Raw genomic sequence first — 18,103 nt, 5'->3', positions numbered from 1 at the left:
GTGAAAGGCACACCGTGCCCATAGTGGCTGTGACTGCCAACATAGGCCTTTGTGGATTCCAGTGAGCTAGCAGGGGCGGGGTAAATTAAATGTGTAATTTATCTGATCAGACCTTGCTGCCTCTCTCTCATTCTGAGTGTGCATTGTTTACACAGGGATAACAACAACTCAAACCCGGTGCAGACAAGACGGCCAAAACCGAACCAGAACCAGAAAAATGACCAGGTAAGGTGCAGGAGCATGTTCACTCAATTTGTATTTGCTCCCCGCTGTCAGCTCAATTTAAATACTTTAAATACGTTCATTTAATGCAATCATTTACAAACTCAATCAGAATTCTGTTGATTAATAATTATGCTTTGAGTAAGAAGGCCAATGGAATATGACGCTGTGTTCCCATATTTGAGAGAAACAGGCTCGTTAGACACCACATTCAATGTGTCTGTCTGGGACATACCAACGGATAGGAGAATTTGGGCCCTTCATTACATGCAGTTATTTGGTACATGCCTTGGAGGCAGGGTGATTTGGATCCTACATTCCAGGCAACTGACTGGTCCATGCCTGGGATAGGGTAAGTTGGACCTAAATTCTGTGCATCTTCTTGGTAGTTGTCTGGGGGTTTCAGTGATTGAACACTACAGATTCCATTCATCTGTCCTGAACATGTTTGTCGTTCGGGTGATTGGACCCTGCATTCTATGCACCTGTATTGTACATGCTTGGGGATATGGTGGCTAGATTCTACATGCCTTGTATCTGCTGCCAGCTTCTTTCATAGGGGCAGAGTGGATGCTCCTGAATTCCCTGTTTCATTATGGTAATGTATGTGTTGTATTGCTTCTTTAGGTGCTGTTTGGGCTGAACATTACCACGTGTACCGTGCTACTCTGGGAGCTTCATTATAACGGGTGACCTCAGACTTTAGCTGTGCTCTGTGACAGTATTACTCATGATATACTGCTGCCAAGCTGTTTAGAATTAGCACACAGAGAGAAACATTACACACTTAGCTAGTTGTAATGTACTATATGGTACAATTCTGTCAGATTGGTGCCAACATAGAATGCATCTGGATACCCATCAGACACCTCTGAGAGAATGTGGGATGAAGAAAATCAGCAGCAGTGCAAAGCGCAGACAGTGCACAAATTCCGCTAGCTTCTTCATGAAGTAAAACTGGAGATTCTGCCTATGCATGCAATTGTTTGGATAGTGGTACAGACAACTGACTCTGACGAACCTTCTGCAGTCTTGTACCCAAGCCTATAGTGTCTTCCCAATTGCTGTTTGCCTCAATAATCCTTAATCCTCCAATCAGAATTCAAATGGCAGAACCACAGGCTATGCCCTTAAAAGTCCAAGGCGTAAAACTCTGGATTCCTGTTTTATGTTAACCACATCTGCACAGTGTATTTCGACCATCTGGGTGGTATTGTGGCAAATCTGGGCATCTTTCCCCACCTGGTTTTCGTTTTCACTTGGACTGTAATCATGGTGGTATGGTGTCACTGTTTTGTCAATGAGGTGTAGCGTAGACTGTATTGTTTCATTATGGTTTAAATAGTATGTGGATGCATGAGCCTTAGAACTTTGCCATATACTTTATTCATGAGGTTGAATGGTTGTCCATAGCAGGAGAAGTTAGTCTTGTTGAATGGCATTGTTTGAAATTAAATACCTACAAAGCCATGCTGCATATCTTGCTGTGGCATGGCTTAACTAGCATCCTTTAATTGTTCTGTAAGGTGAGATAGAGTGAGGAGTTCTGTGGACTGCAGTGATGGCAGTGAACAGTTATATGACTTTGGTCCTATGATGTGCGCGTGAGGGTATGATATGGTCTTTCAAAGACGTTCTGTCGTCTCTGGGGCATCTTTTAATTGAAGGTGAAGTCATCTGCTTCACCTCTGGTCCTTAACCCTGAACCTCTACCCAAATAACTAATATACTAGTCAGATGTGTACACACAACCTCTGGGCCAAAGTTAAACTATGGGGTGTAATAAAAAAAGAACCAGTATGGAGTCTAATGTCCATCTCCTCCATGTTGCGCAAGCATGTGTCTGGCCATAATCATGAATTGGTTGCCGGTGGCTAGTTTGAAGTCCTACCTCAGATTCGGCTTACAGCATCAAAAAACCCTCCAGCTCTCTAAACTCACTCTTATACTTACATCATTCCTATCCCCAGCCCAAAGCCTCCAACCTCGTACTGACAAATTTGCACATTCCAGTGTACTGACACAGTCATCCATATATAGACAAAATCATCCATCTAAAGGGACACGGAATAAGGGCTGAAGGGAGCATGATGCACCACTCCTCTTACAGAGAACCAAATCATAATTATTGAAAGTCAACAGGTATGCACATGTACACAGAGGATTTAAAAAACGCAAAGGCACAATGGAAATTGCCTTAACCCCACAGTATAAGTACTAATGGGCATGGTATAAGAAGCTTGCAGCTTGGCGAAAGACCCGATTGAAGGGACATGGCTGAAAGATACTTGGAGATGAAACTAGCAGCGGAATAGCAAGGTTTGTGGTCGGAAGAAACTGTGCATAAGTTTATGACTGGAAGGTGGAAGCTGGCAGGCTACAGTAAAGACCAGTAAAATCTAGTTGAAGTCAACCCACCCTAAGCAGGTCGACCATAATTAAGACCTCATCACCTTGTGGCAAACAGGCCATCAGGTCAAAGGTTTCTGACAGTGCAGCCAATTGACGCTCGGCTGTGGGCAACCCAGAACTCCCTCAACTCTAACCGGAGCAGGTAAACCACAGGGTTAGCCGGGTGGGAGTAACGCCAATTTACAGTGTTGCTCTCGATTGGCCAAACTCAAAAGGACCCCCTCTCTCTTTTCCCTTATGAGCTGTTGAATCTGGTTGAAGAGAGTTCTGGGTGTGCAGAAAGGGAGCCAAAGACAGTCAGTACACCGCACTATACATTTACCTTATGGATGGGGTTTCGTCAGTCTGGGTATCCCGGCAGACCACCCCTCGAGCTGGTAATCTTTACCAATGTATGGATCATATGATGCAGCCCTGACTGAGCAGGCAGACATGGCGTCATCAGGGTGCTGAGATGTTGTTGAGACCACAGTAGACTGGATACAGCAGAATGTGGCTGGACTCTTATTGAGCACACCACATTCTAAAAGGCCACTGACAGTGATCCTCCTGCTCCGCTGGGAGGAGACAGGGTTTAGACTGATGGTGTTTTGAGGAGCATCTCACTGGAGATGCTCCTAGCTTCACGTGTGCGATTAAAGGAGGCAGAAAATGGGCCGGGCGTGCTGTCTTACAGTCTTCACTTACCATCACAAGTTTCCTCTCTGCAAAAGCCTCAATGCTGTCTACAGTGAATGCTGACTAGAGTCCCAGTGCTTCACCTGGCAGCTTGAAAAAAAGACTTCAATACGAATGTGTCAGACTTCACTGGACACAATGACTTTTCATGCGACCTGCAAATGACGTTACACAATTTAAACTTAAAGAGGGGACCGAACTGCCCCAGTCAGAACCCCAAGAAGCTCTGAGACAGGTGACACATGAAACCCTGAGTTATCACAGTTGTAATACATATGTAAATGTTCGGACAAGGTGGTAGATTTTTGTGATCGACACACAAAGTATTGTAAAAATGGTAGCAAAACAGTGAAAACAAATAGTGAAACACATACAAATAAACGATAAACTGGTAATCTAATGACAATACTGTAATACACCAGTGCCCTCAAAAAATAAACATTACATACTATTCGCAACCAGTAGCTACTCAGCATAATTGTGCCCCTTGTTTGACATATTACGACAATCCCTTGCACACCATATACTGTGGGCATTCTGACCACACTATATCTAGTATAATAGTGATCCAACTAGTATATTGTGACTCTTTTTGGTAATATTTTGGCTGTTCCTGGCACAATAGTGGCCCATCTTTGATATAAAGTGGGCGTTTCTGGCAACAAACATGATATTCATGAAATAAGGTGGGCATTTGTGACTGAATGTGCCTATACTTGCTATTTCAGTAGCCCATTCTTGACATGCTGTGAGTATTGTTTATCTAAATCCTTAATCTGTGGCATAATGGTGGTGGAAATCCATGCAATGTGAGGATATTATTAGAAACCCCTGCAACAGGAGGATATTCTTTTGGGTGAAAGTAAGAATGTGTCCTGGTGCTGCAGGAGCACTTGGAGAAAATGTCAAGCTGGTTATTGGGACCAAACATTTGTTTATTCAAAATGACAAGTTTATTTTTGATAGCAAAAGATGTATATTTCCACAACTTAGAGCACTGACTTTTTGGAGACAAAATGGTTGCATTTCTGATATTTGAAAATGGTATCATAGTAATAATTCATGCTTTGCTCTGAAGGTTCATTGCTGCTCTGTTTTTTAATAACAAAGAACGCTTAGGGCCCGATATACGAATTTCGGGTCGTAAAAATCCAGTAGCAACTTGAGGCCAGTATTTTTGTGACCAGCAAAGATTTTAACGAACTGACCTATGTACTAACAGGTTGGTTTGCTAAATACCAACTTGGAGTGGGTCGCAATCCGACCTACCTCATGACTACTGATGTGGTAAGTCGCAAATTGTGACTCAGCAGCACAGGGATGGTGGCATGTAGGGTCAGGCGACCACCAGCTCATTCTCCTTAAAGGTAAAAGGCAATTTTTTTTAAACGTTTTTTTTTTCTATTTTAATTTCGGTGTTGAGTTGTTAGTAGTCCTAGGGACCACTACCTACTCCCAACACACTATTTTTACATTCGTAATAGGCCCAAGCGCATACCTTCCCGTTCGCAAAACGATTACATCCCAATTCAGGAGTCAGTAATTAGTAAATCTTTTGCAACCGAATATCGTTATGCAAAACATTGGCACATTGCATAACGATTCTGTATTTGGAAAGGACGCCTACGTCACACTCCTTCCAAATACAAATTCGGCATGAGGCCGGCCGCAGTTTCATTTTATGAGTTGGTAAAAGTTTAACAAACTCCAAAATGGGAGTAGTACACTTAAAAACAGCATTTATGTGGATGCAAACTCCACAGCGAAGTGTATGTGACCTTAAGAATGCTTCGTACAGCGCTTCGTGCTTTGATCGGTATTTTTGTACTTTTATGTGAACATTTCATTATCTATATTGATAAAGCCTTTTAATATTATTACTACTGCAATCCGAGGCCTGAGAATGTGAGAGTATAACTTGCCTGCTTCTTTGATTCTGTAAGGGCCCTGCAAATTCAGCAGCAGGTCTGCTGCATGGGTGTCTCGGATTTGTCTAGCTCTGCCTTTGAGACAGAGATTTGTATAATTTTTAATGATTCTATCCTCCCACTGCCAAGTAGATTCTCAGTAACAAATATATGGACAGAAATTAAAGTGACTGTGAATCCACTTGGAAGGGCCGGGGTGAACCAATGTAAAGAAGTGGAATGTAGAAGTGAAGAACAAACCCAGGAGAAGTGAAGAACAAACATTATCTACACATCTTGAAAACTGCCTGTACTTCATATACATAGCTCTATAGCCAACTGTTAGGCAAATTACGCTGACAAATGCACAGATTTTGCACAGTTTTTCAAATTCTTGTTGGCGAGTATGAACCCTTATAAACCCCATGCGGAAAGACTTGACTGCTACACCATAAAAGTTTTCCAATATTTCATTAGTACACCTTCAGAACTCCTGAATCTTAGGCAATTTATTTTGAAATTTTGCTGTGAAAAGCATGGCACTGTTTTTTGATACAAAAATATATTGGGGAAAGGCGAATGGTCGGTTCAATCCATGCTTTTTGAGAGTTATTTGCACCCCATCACTTTCAGAGTTCACTAGCACCACTGAAAAAATCTAAGTTTTACTTGTATTTTTAAAGATCAACTTAAATTTTAGTGGCTTGCCATGAAAATGTTAGCATAAGAAACATTCAGCTCTTTCTGTAACAACCATATCTTCTCACAGGTGCAGTGAGTATCTGGTTGAGGTGCTCTTCTTTGACACTTGTGGCTTTTTCTCTTATTATCTAGGATGGAAATTCCAACATCAGGGCTGATGACATCGTCACAATATCAAGTTTTCCATCTCCCAGGTTAGTGAATGTATTCCTTGGACACCGTCAGTGGGTTACCAGATCTTCTGACGAAATTGTTAAAGAGAACGCACGTCTTCCTGCCATACAACAACCATGCAAGCAATTAGAACATGAGTTTGTTTTTCTCTTCTCTCCTTTTCACTTTGACAAAACCGTCACCAGCTCCTTGAAAGGGACACTATGGCTAAAGATACCAAGCATAGAGAAGTGGAGAAGTGTGGCTCAATGGTTAGAGTGGCAGACCTCGATGCAGAGCGCTGGTCCGGGACCAGGGTTCGATTCCTTTCGCGGCAGGGTCTCGGGCTATAAATTCCGTGGACCGGATATTCTCGCCTCAGTGCCTATTCTAATCATGGGTCCCACGCTGCAACTCTGGGCAATAGCTTGCGTAATCTCCACAACAGCCCCAACAGCGCTGGGATGCCTGGCCTCACCATGGGGGTGCCCAGGAGTGGACACCTCACATGGAAAGCCAGGAAGGGTTCCTTCAGTGGTATGAGTACAGCGCTGAGATACCCGTAGTGGTGATAGGCGCTATATAAATACCTATACATTTACATAGCTCTTTCATTGATATAAGACCTCACCCTTTGCCTCACTATTGGTTCTAGAACAGCCTCAGCATCTCTGACACTGAATATGAGAAATAAGGAAATCTATTGCTATGGTCAGAGAAAGACCAAAGTTCTGTTTGTCTTATTTGCTGATCTTATATAGTAAGAGCTATACTCTAACAAAACATTTTGTTTGCTTTATGTTTCACATTGTACTCCGGTATTGGTGTGAAGTTGCATCTTGAACAATAAATAAATGTGGCAAACTTGTTTAATATGTGAGGGAAAATAAAAAATGGGTAGCACAATGCTGCCACCGTGCATTTGAATACATTAACCTTGTAAGATAATGCATCAACTGAAAGGGAGAACAGACAATGTAACACACAGTTTCTGAAAGGGAGTACTGAGTACTCCACAGATAAACATGACATTTATATAGCTTCTTGAAGGAATGCCAAAACAAACCCACAGATAAGCATTACATTATTATAGCTTATTGGAGAACTGTTAAGTCAAAAGGCCACCCACAAGAAAAAATTATCTGGAATGTAAGGAGCCTTTATTGCTGACGACCTGATTTATATCTTGGTGGACTAGTTACTCTTGTCACAGGGGTGACGGATAACCCATCAGCCGAAATATAAATCCCATAGGATGTAACAGAATTTATACTATGGTGGACGGGATATCTGTCACTGTTGTGAGGGGGCAACCCATCAACCGAGATCTAATTCAGGCCTTGAGTGGACATGGCTTCTCATAGCACTGCTGCCCCTTCACTGAAATATCCTCCTGGAAAGTCGACAAAGACTTTCACAATCTTGAAAATGGCCTGATACATCGCATACTAAGCCTGCTTGCAGTAAGGCAAACAGGAACTACTGAAGAACTGGGTAAGTTGGACCCTGGAAATGTTGCCCCTTTCGTTAGGTAGTGTCCAGGAATCAACCCCACCCACTAGCTGGTGCTCGGTATAGATGTGGCACCTGGAAAGAACACTTTCTGGACCTGCGGAAGAACGAAGTGGGCTGGTCCAGCTGACTGTGACCTGAGACGAACCCTGAAGAACTGGACATGCTCTCCCTTGCACCAAAGGCAAAGAAGTGGACTCCAGGTGTCAGTTGGCTGGCTGACCTCCGTTGTGGCTACAGATACAGAACAAGCAGCAAAAAACCTTCTCTCTGGAGTGCCCAGCTGACCAGTAGCAATTGGACCTGGACTAGACCTTGCTGGTGGCCCCTGTTAGAGTGACTCCTGGCCCTTCAGTGCTGTTTCTGGGGTCCACAGAGCCTTCTACATGACCCAGAGGAGTTGCTCCGAAATTGTAAAAGGTTGGGAGTAAAAAACCTAGGGGCCTGATTACGATCTTGGCAGATAGGATTACTGCATCACAAACGTGACGGATATCCCATCCCCCAAATTATAATTCCATTATATCCTATAGAACTTGTAATTCGGCGGATGGAACATCCGTCACGTTTTTGATGGAGTATCCCATCTGCCAAGATCGTAATGAGGCCCTAAGTCAGAAGGTAACATCTTTGCCCAAGATACATCTGGTTGGTACATCCGACCCACGCTTCATCATGGTCTGTCTGAAATTGTGTCTAGGTACTGGCCTACCACGACCGTACACTATCATTGATGCCTAATGCCTTTTGGTGCTATTTCTACTTAAAACTTTACAAACTCATATTTCTGGTTCCCCTTTCTGGATTTTTGTTGGTGTGGTGTTATTTTGTTTATTAAAAGTTACTCTACTTTTCTAATCAGTTTGGGTTTTTTATTACTTGATGGGTTGACTTTATTACTGTTTTGGTATTGCATAAATAGTTTACCCATTGCCCTAAGTTAAGCATGTTTGCTGAGTGCCAAAGCTACCTGGGAGTTCAGTTCCGGTTAATTTAATAACTTTGAGGGTTCACCCTCGCAACAGTTGAGGGCAGTTGCCCTTTCCTTACAATAATTCAACTTCTTACATTGGTGTTCAACGGTTCAATCCAGGACTTGTGTTTTGCAGCACCATTCGGTGATTTCGAATGAAATTAAAAATCCCTTTCTAAACTGAAAGCCAAACTTGACTTTTTGAATGATTAATTAGCTTTTGGTTTTCATTCAGGTAATTTTTTTTTTTTATTCCAATTCACACTTGCACTCAGTTTTCGGCACCCTACGTTTATGAGAACATGGGCTTGGACCCGGAGAGTCCAGCAGAGGTGAGGAGCATGTGCAACCAATAAGGCCGGAAGCTGAACAAGCAGTCCAAGAGGCAGAATTACTATATTGCCCTCAAAGCCTGGTAGGAGTTCCATCAGCTAGAGCCCACCTCAGAGAAGAATGAGGATGAAGTTTAAGAGGGAAATAAGAATCACATTGAGGAGGTCCTAGTGCCATGGGAGTGTTCTCCCACAGGAGCAGCATCAACTCAATTGTCCAGGGCAGAGAGCAGTGTGTCCACTTGTAGTTTGTAACCATCCCAACTGGAGGATGGGCAGGCAGAGAGGACCATAAAATTGCAGCTGGCTACCTATTCCTTTGAGTAGAAAAACTTAGCCTTGACTGCTCGAATTAACAAGAACCTGCTGGCCCATGAGAGGACCCAGCGCAAGATGGGATTGAGGTCCCAAAGGACATCTGAGTTCTCAAGAGGTCTGTAAATCAACAGGAATGAGCACAAGAATGGTGGAGATGAGGAGCAGCAGACCCAAAGAGATCTGCTTTTGGTTGTGTCTTAATTTTGTAACCTTATAGTCTGTTCTGTGTTTTCGTGGATATCTTCTAAGCCTCCGACTATATTCATGGGGTGGTTTTGCTTACGGATTAGGTGTCCAGATGAAATGGCCTCACAGCAGATCGTTAGTGTTTCTTTAAGTACTCAGGTTCTTTTTTTTGTTGCTGAGTTTTATATAGCGCAAACTTGACACAAATCCAATCAGGTATCAGAGCGCTTTACATAGCACCAGTTACGTTACATGAGGACACACATTCATTTTTTGTTAGGCACGGGGAGATTAAGTGATTTGCCCAGAATCACAGGATGTTCGGCGTCATTACCGAGACTCGAACCCAGTTCCCCAGGTCTGAGGTCGAGCGCCCTAGCCGTTAGGCCAACTCCTCTCCCCAGGTTCCTATAATAAGTAGAATATGAGGGTTCAGTTCAAGAACAGACAGTAAATTTCTAGGTCATTCTTATTTATGAATCACATAATAATGAGGAGACAGACCAACTGGGGGTGTCAGGGAGGGGTTGTGGTAAGGGAGACAAAAGAAGCAGGAGGGAAGATTGAGATATGGGTGAGGCTGGAGTGTGAGGCTCGTCATCAGGCTCCAGGATGTGGATACGGACTTCACAGGGTTAGGCGTGTTAAAGGATGGTTGTTGGTGTGGCATAAAAGAGGTATTAGATACTGTGGAAGGAATTGAGGTTTCCCACTGAGGAGAGGACATGGTGAAATAGTCTGGGTAAGAGGAGAGTGTAAGTAAGAGAAGCATCCTAAATTCTTTTGTTCTAGTATGAAGCGGTGGAGGGTGTGGTAGAGTGCCACAAACTATAACCTTATCCTATCAAACATCCCCCAATATTCCAAATTTCTTCTATGAGACCAACCATTATCACATGGACCACGTCTCTTTCCTACAACAAATCCTGTCTCTGTTTAACTACACCTAATTCAACAAATCCTAGTTCCTCTCATGCACAGTATCTTTTTCTCTACACATTCTCTCCAAGACATGTTGTTACAAATGCAAAAAACGTCTCATACAGAGCTCTTCCCAAAAACGGAATATCTACCCGCAGATTACATCCTCTTTCACTAACCACACTTCTGACCACAGACCACACCTCTTCTTACAAACCACACCTACTAGATTACATCTCCCTTGTCAAACCACCAGTCCTTTTAAAAACCACCCTACCAGGCACACCTCCTTCAATGAACCACTTACATTTCCAGAGAACAATCCTTCACCATGCACCTTTGTCCAAGCCATCTGTAAACTGATACATCACATCCAGTTGTGCAGACCAAGTTCTTCTCTGAGACTACACCTCCTTCTATAAACATTCCCTCTTCCAGATGCAGCACCTTCCTTTAATCACAACTCTTTCCATAACCCACCCTTATCGCCAGTAACACCTCCTCACATCATGCTAGGTTTTACATTCTCCCTTAGACTGCACCAGCTCCTACATACACCTTCTCTGATATATGTAACTCTTCCTACAGACCATATCTTACTCAACACACCACATACCCTTCTGTGAATCATACCCACTGCTATACACCATCCTAATCATTATACCAAATAAACCACCTTCTTAGGATATCTGCTGTTTTTCTCAGTCTATATAATGTTTTTTTTTGCTGGACACATCCTAAAATTGTCAGGTTTTTATATTTGAGGGTTTCTAATAATGTTCTTGTCTATTTCAGGCCACCAGTGACCCCTGCTGTACCACCAAGACCACCTCCTCCTAAGCTGGATTTTCTTCATAAACCACCAGTCCCACCCAGACCTCAGGGATTTCAGAATGTGTGATGCGGTATCCACCAACATTGTGCATAACTTCTCATGCTTCAAAAGAAAAAGAATGCACAGTTTTGTAATACCGATCCCAATGTCTTCTGTGGGATGCAGTGTTTATCCTTTTAAAGAATAATCTTCTGTTCCTGGGAAAGGTCACTGACGAGAGTTTGCACACAACAGACACACTTTACTGATCGCAACGCATAATCTTGAGCCTCAAGAAACAATCTTTGGATTTGCAGGGAAACAAATAGCTGTTATCTTTACTATCACTTTTATTTACTTTAACTTCCTCAAATATGCACTTCATGAAGTATTGCTAGAAGTGGAAAGAAAGCTGTTCTTGGATTTAAGGGAATACTTTGCATAACAAGACTGCGGGATAAAACTCCAACCAAATATACGTTTTTGGGAAACCTTGTTTTCTCACACTGCCACTCTGGTCTAGAAAGAAGGAAAGGATAAAGGAAGAGGTATGCATCGTTTTATGAAGAATGAAAGGCAGGAGCAGCACAGAGCAGAAGGTACATGTGGAAAAAAAACAGAACATCAAAGGTTCTTAGGCTACTTTTCTCAGGAATACCAACACTCTTACAGGCAATAGGAAGATATTTCTGTGTATCATTAGAAAACCATGGGCCAACTTTCCTTTCCCTTGTGATGCTGCACGCATCAGAAGCACCGGACACCCTCAGGGCGCTTTGAAGACAGTGAGATTGTCAGTGTGAAACCTGAACGCAATAGTGTATAGTTATGTAAACCTAGGCAAGATATGGCCTAGGGTGTACCACTCTCAACCAAAGTGGTACTGCTGCTGTTTCTTCCCTAACGTAATATGATGCTATTGTTCCTGGATGTTCTGTACACAAGCCATTGGCTTATAAAGTTCCTGAAGATACTAGTAACAGGAAGTAACAAGATTGGAGATGGGAGATGAGCTGGTAAGGAGAGGATGAAATAGAGTGCGCCAGAGTATGCTTTGCTAATGTGTGCTCTTCTACTCCACATCTGAATATTGGGCCTATGTGTACACGCCCAGCGCTCAGTTGTTTCAGTAAAAAGAAATGGAGGAGCGCATTACTAATACTTGTTACATCAGCAAGCTTCATTAGTTATATGGTATGAGAGAAGGTATGCACTTCGTATTCATTGTTCATTCTTTAGTTCATCATTAGTTATATGGTATGAGAGAAGGTGCACTTCAAATGTTCATTCTTTCACAATGTCAAAATTAACTAGGACATCTTTTTATTTACACCCTTTATTGGAGACTGACATTTTTCTGTAAAACATTGATGTCTGGAGGACTTTTACATTGTATCTGGATCTGACAAACCCACTTTTACTCTATAAACAGGGTCATTGATGTTTATTGTGGTGGCAAACCATTAGAGAGGCATGGGAAACTTGGAAAACTTGAAAAGTCTATTTTTTTCTGATGGGGATTTCTTCTAGATGTGCATAAGGAACATGTTCCATTTTTGTGTTAATTGATGTTTGAGTTGCAACCTGTTCAGGAAAACTTGAGAACTTGCTTGTCAGCTGAGCACAAACACTATCCATAATTTGTTGCTAAAGTGCATATGGATTCTTTTTTTGATAAGGGGTTAGGTCCTGAAACGGCCCCTGTATTATTGGAAAGTCAGTGTAGGGATTTGAAGATGAGAAAGAAGCACCAGGAATTCTTTACAGATTACATTCTCATTGCAATGGTTCTGACCACCTATAGATAAGAGAATTGATGTTTTGGCATGTGGAGTTGGTGGAGATTTGGGTAGTCAGTCTTGGCCATCAGGTTGGCAATGGGAAATTTTAATCTTTGTCTGCCAAGATCCAGTGCATTTGTTTAAAACCTAATTATGGCACTACGAACTTATAGCAGGAGTTTGTAGATCTATCGTAAAAGATTCAGTAGAGCATAGGGGAAAGTGACTAAGGGCTCTCTTATTAAGTTAATTTCTCTTATCGTTCCAATTATGTGTATATCTAGGTGTTTAAGTCTAATCGTCTGATAGTTTAATTATGGAATAAAGTTGCAGAAAAATAAGATAGAGAGCATCTCAGATATAAAGCTCACTAAAGAATCAACATCCTTCCATCACTTTCCTTACTGAAAGGAAGGAATCAGTTATTTATTTAGTGTTTTTCCACAGCGCTCAAACCACAAATTGCTGTGTTGAAGCGCTAGGCGGTGGAAAGAGGCTCTAGAATAGCACAACAGTGAAGTAAAATGCATGTGAGGTAGAAAAATATTGGCAAACTTAATGTACTGCAATGGAAGAATAATAATATCTCCATTGATGGAAATGGCTTGAAGGTGGGATGGAATGATCATAGGCCAGCTTTGGGCGTTTCACAGGATGTAAATGTGTATGTTCTGTGGTAGATCAAGTAGGAAGTTTATTGATGTCTGCTGGAGTTAAGGTGGATGTATATAATATACGAGCCATGAGAAAACAGCCAGCTACCTATGAATATCATGCCTCCTTGTGTCTTTACAAGCTTTATCTTAAGCAGTAGTCACACTTACCAGGCAGTGAAGCATCCTATGCCAATTGCCAGTAAGAGCAAACGTTACTAGTAGTACATGTGAGCATTCAAATGTGGCACAAGGATGCTAGCCCTGACAAATAAGGTTCAGTGACAGATATGAAATGGCAAGAGTTGTAAGTAATGTGTGGGACCCCATCTTACTAAGCTATTCTCTCCAACTCTACATACATTATTGTGAGGGTACAAAGTTTGTGCATTCCTGTACATCTCCATTTGTTTTCCTTCTAGTGGTTTCTACAAGTATAAAATATGTACGATAACACAAGGTGCCTTAAATAGTTTAAGAAGACTTAAAGATTGAACCCAGCTGCAAAGCAGCCATGCTCATAACAAGAGGGAGGGTTACAAAGTGAGGTGTCTAGCACACTCCATATCGGATATCAGTAAACCAGGATCGGAATACAAGGCAAAATATTTTGCTGGGGATGCAACGCCTTCATTTTCTAAATGTGTTAATTTATGTAGGATAAAAATATAGGTGATTGTGCTAGTACATCAGTCAGCTGGCACCTGAAGCAGCCAAACTTAGCATAAGATTCAAGTGAATAAGAGCAGACCAAATCAGAGACTAATTAAGTAATTCATTTTGCACCAATGGTTCAACTGAAGTATGACAATTTCTGAAGCATGACACTTTCTGAATCATGTCACTTTCTCGAATGTAGTGTATTGTCTCGGTTATGTATGCACGTTGATGTTGATTAAATTTACAGTGTCTATGGAATATTACCATTCTGTGTTCCGTCTGTTTGACTATGCCTAGAAAAATACAATTTGCCACCTATCTGAGGTCTCTCAAGTAAAATATCTGTAAAAGAAATTCAGATTCCAAAAATAAAACCCTTGAGTCAAATAACATTACCTTGTCTAATTTGCATTGCAGATGTATACAAAACAATAGCATAGTGTATGTAACGTCCCACTATTTTCCTTTTAGAAAATATATCAGATATAAACCTCAATGCTTTTAACATGTATTATTAGCAATACATCTTCTTATATTTTCAGGGTTATTTCTAGGTGTCCTAGTTTATAAATTAAAGACGTATTTAAAAACAAAGACTGGCCACCCATTTTTAACATGACCAATTGAGATGGAGCCTACCCTGTAATCATTTAAACAGTCACTCAGGTCCAAGAAGCTAATTTGGAGTGTGCACAATATATTTTCTGTCCACAATGTAGGCAGACTTACATCCTCCCAAATGTGGAAGTCGAAAGTTGCGGCAGATGTTTTTCAACCATGGTGGTTGTATCCAACCTGGGAGAAGCTACTTTAAATGAGAAACATTTTGGTCAAAATTCGATGAAAGTCCATCAATGATGGGAGAAACTAAGCCACAATATGTGGCTATGTAAATGCACCCCTCCTCCCAAATGGACGTTTATTCCAGCTTGTAAGTAAGGCTTTGGTTACATCTTCCTGAAATTCTGTCACCATCTCTATGGCAGGCTCTCTTGGAGGTAGTTCTGCCAGCGTAGGAGACAAAACAATCACCCTTAATCGAGCAGCTGCTCTGTACCAATTCTGTCAGAGTCTACTCTCAACCTAAGTGGAGTGGAGGTGTCTCTGTTGACACATGTCCATCACTTGGGCATGCTAAATAAGATAGTCATACCGTCGCAGGTGTGGGTGACAATCTGCAGTTTTTTCCCCAGATTTTCAGTGACCATTCTCCTCTAAACAGGGGGGCTGGTGTCAAACCACAGAAAGATGTACGCATCGAGCCTCGTTTCTTTAGCTGTAATGCAACAATACAAAATAATTAAGAAGTTTGTGGCTTAATTTTATTAGTTAGCCAGTACCAGCCAAATAAAAGAATGCAAGGAGAGGGAGTGGTTGCGCTGGAACATCAAATTTCAGATTAAGGCATAAAAGAAAATAACGTTTTTCTGGAAAGATTGAAACAAGATCTTCATTTATTTGATGACACAGAGATTGAGCTATCATGCACTGTTAACTAATAAACCGCAAATTCTCCTGCCTTAGTTTCCTATTAACCCTTTGAAATGCCAAGTTCTCCTTTTTTTCACAATCTCGTCTTCTTCCTTCCGGTCTCTGCCCTCTTCCTACTTCTCAAAGGCACGTCCTCTTGAATGACTTTCTTCTGTTATTATCTGTAAATCTATCGCTTACCTCCGGGTCTTTGGAAGTAATAAACAGAAGCAAATAAAAAACCCACCAAATTCGCAGAATGCAAATAATGATCAATTTCCCATCACCACAGGTCCCAGGCATAAATAAATGGCCATGCTATTTTGGGGTAGAAAAATAGATCTATTTTTATTTGTTTTTCATAAGGTGGAAAATACTAGTGTAAAAAGGTGCAAAAGTTAAGGGGTGGGTTGGCAGCGCCTCCAAATAATGTTTCACCCACATTCTTGGGCTTTTACAAGAATGAACGGTCAGTCACATGTTTGTATCTGGACCAGATATAGCTAGTAAATATCACTGTCAATCAAAGGAACGTGATTGTAACATATAGAAAATCATTTGACCACACTATGGGACATGGAGTTTACAGTTGTAATCCTAATAGATGTATTATCAACATTATGGTTCCAAAAAGTGATCTCTGATGGATACTTTTAACACTAGATTCCTTGCCTAAATACCCATGTGGCAGACAGGATCCAGATTTTCTGAAGCAATTACTCAAGTAAAACAATGTTGCAGAACGTAAAAAACACAGATTGGCTCGAAATACCTGTTCTCATTCCAAGTCATGGGGTGCTTCTGCTCCAAATCATGATCCTGCTATGATGCCAAGTCCTGGTCATTGCTCCAAGTCCTCAGGTAAGTCCACATCTCGCCATAAGTGCAAGAAGTCAAGAAAGAAATATAGGGCAACCCTGTATTCCTGAGAGCCTGGGTATCGATTTTATCTAGAAACAATGGTTCCCTCAGAGGAAGCCAAAATCCTCAGCTCCCCAGGCAAAACAAATAGTGTATACAGTTAGAAGTTCTGTTGTCAGGTTTAATAGAAACAGCCTAATGTACAGACCTCAATATACAGACAACTTAGTATTTGTATAGCAGAAGCTCAAGTGAGTGGTGCAGTGAGTCGAAAGTAAATGGTGCACTAAAGTGGTTATACAATAAAGACAAATACACAACCTCACTTTGCTTTAACCAAAAACAAGACTTTCACTTCATCTAAGTCGTCCTCAGGTCTCAGTCTAGGTGGTAGCACCTATAATGATAACTGAAGAAAAGATTGTTGTAGGGGCCACCATAAATAAGGACTAACATACGAATCTGTGCATGTATACCACTCATCATGAACAATGAATGACCAGGTTCAAAAAAACGTAGGAGTAGACCCTTGATAGCACCCATCTTTTCCTGAGCAAGACCCAGATGAAGTAATATTAAAAAGGGTCGAAATGTCAACACTGGAACATGTAGATTTACATGTGTCACCCGCTCAAACTGTACTTTAGTTTAGTTTTTTTGGGGGGTGGGGTTTGAAGCAAAGTGCAGTCTTATTTACATGGTTGTTTATTTGTCTTTACTGCGTAACCATTGTTTCTGTGTTTCAATGAACCTTTGCTTCTAGATAATATAAGTGCAAGAAGGACCAGAGCGGTTTGTTCTCTTATGCGCAGGCAGAGAAGATCCAACTCCAAACCCATCTCCATGCTTGTCCGGGTATTCCCCGAATTTCCTGAACTGTTTCAACCCTGCAGCAGACAAAGGCCTTCAAGTGGCATTCAGGGCCTTCCCACAAACCCCAGCAACTTCGCACATTTAGGCAACGGTCCCGAGGAATCAGGCTTTAATTTCATTGTGGAACTGTGGAAATGCTGAGTAGGGAGGGGAACACTAGTTTCACGTTTCTGGCAGAACCTATGCGAATCTATGCATATGGATGCTAGATTGTCTATAAGTTACCACCCACAAACTGACAGGAAGACTGAACGCTTAAATCAAACATTGGAACAGTACCTTAGATGTCTAGTGATACAACAGCGTGAGGATTGGAGTGCACTTTTGTGGATGGCAGAATTTGCTCACAATAATTCAGGACACACCACCTTGGGGTGTTCTCCCTTTTATTGTATGAATGGATATCATCCAAATATTATTCCTTTCGAGTGGCCTGCCACCACCCAACATCCCTCAATACAAAACACAACAAACAGCTTTGCAGTGTTTTTCTTGAGGCCATAATGCAGATGGTGAAGGCTCAACATGCATGTAAATACTATGCAGACAAGAAGCGCTCCCCTGAGCCTCCTTATCAAATTAGAGATAAAATATGGCTATCCACTAAACACTTATCCCTAAAGGAAAATCACAAATTGAGACCAAAATACATAAGCCCCTACAATAACACCAAGA

The 18,103-nt window shown here is 41.6% G+C and overlaps 1 protein-coding gene across 1 annotated transcript in view; it reads left to right on the top strand.

The window, feature by feature from the left end:
• LOC146866832 (disintegrin and metalloproteinase domain-containing protein 9-like) overlaps positions 1-14,482 on the top strand; it is a 762,935-nt gene extending 748,453 nt beyond the window's left edge. The window contains exons 20-22 of the mRNA XM_085601842.1: positions 156-225; positions 6,054-6,115; positions 11,112-14,482. Coding sequence (XP_085457968.1) covers positions 156-225; positions 6,054-6,115; positions 11,112-11,217 — 238 coding nt within the window. The 3' untranslated portion in view covers positions 11,218-14,482. The remainder of the gene's footprint in view (positions 1-155; positions 226-6,053; positions 6,116-11,111) is intronic.
• The last annotated feature ends 3,621 nt before the right edge of the window (positions 14,483-18,103 follow it).

This window comes from Triturus cristatus, chromosome 1_2 (genome assembly GCF_964204655.1).
Source record: "Triturus cristatus chromosome 1_2, aTriCri1.1, whole genome shotgun sequence".
In the NCBI taxonomy this organism is placed as follows: Eukaryota; Metazoa; Chordata; class Amphibia; order Caudata; family Salamandridae; genus Triturus; species Triturus cristatus.
The sequence above is the reverse complement of the archived record's forward strand: the minus strand, read 5'-3'. Positions and strand labels throughout refer to the sequence as shown.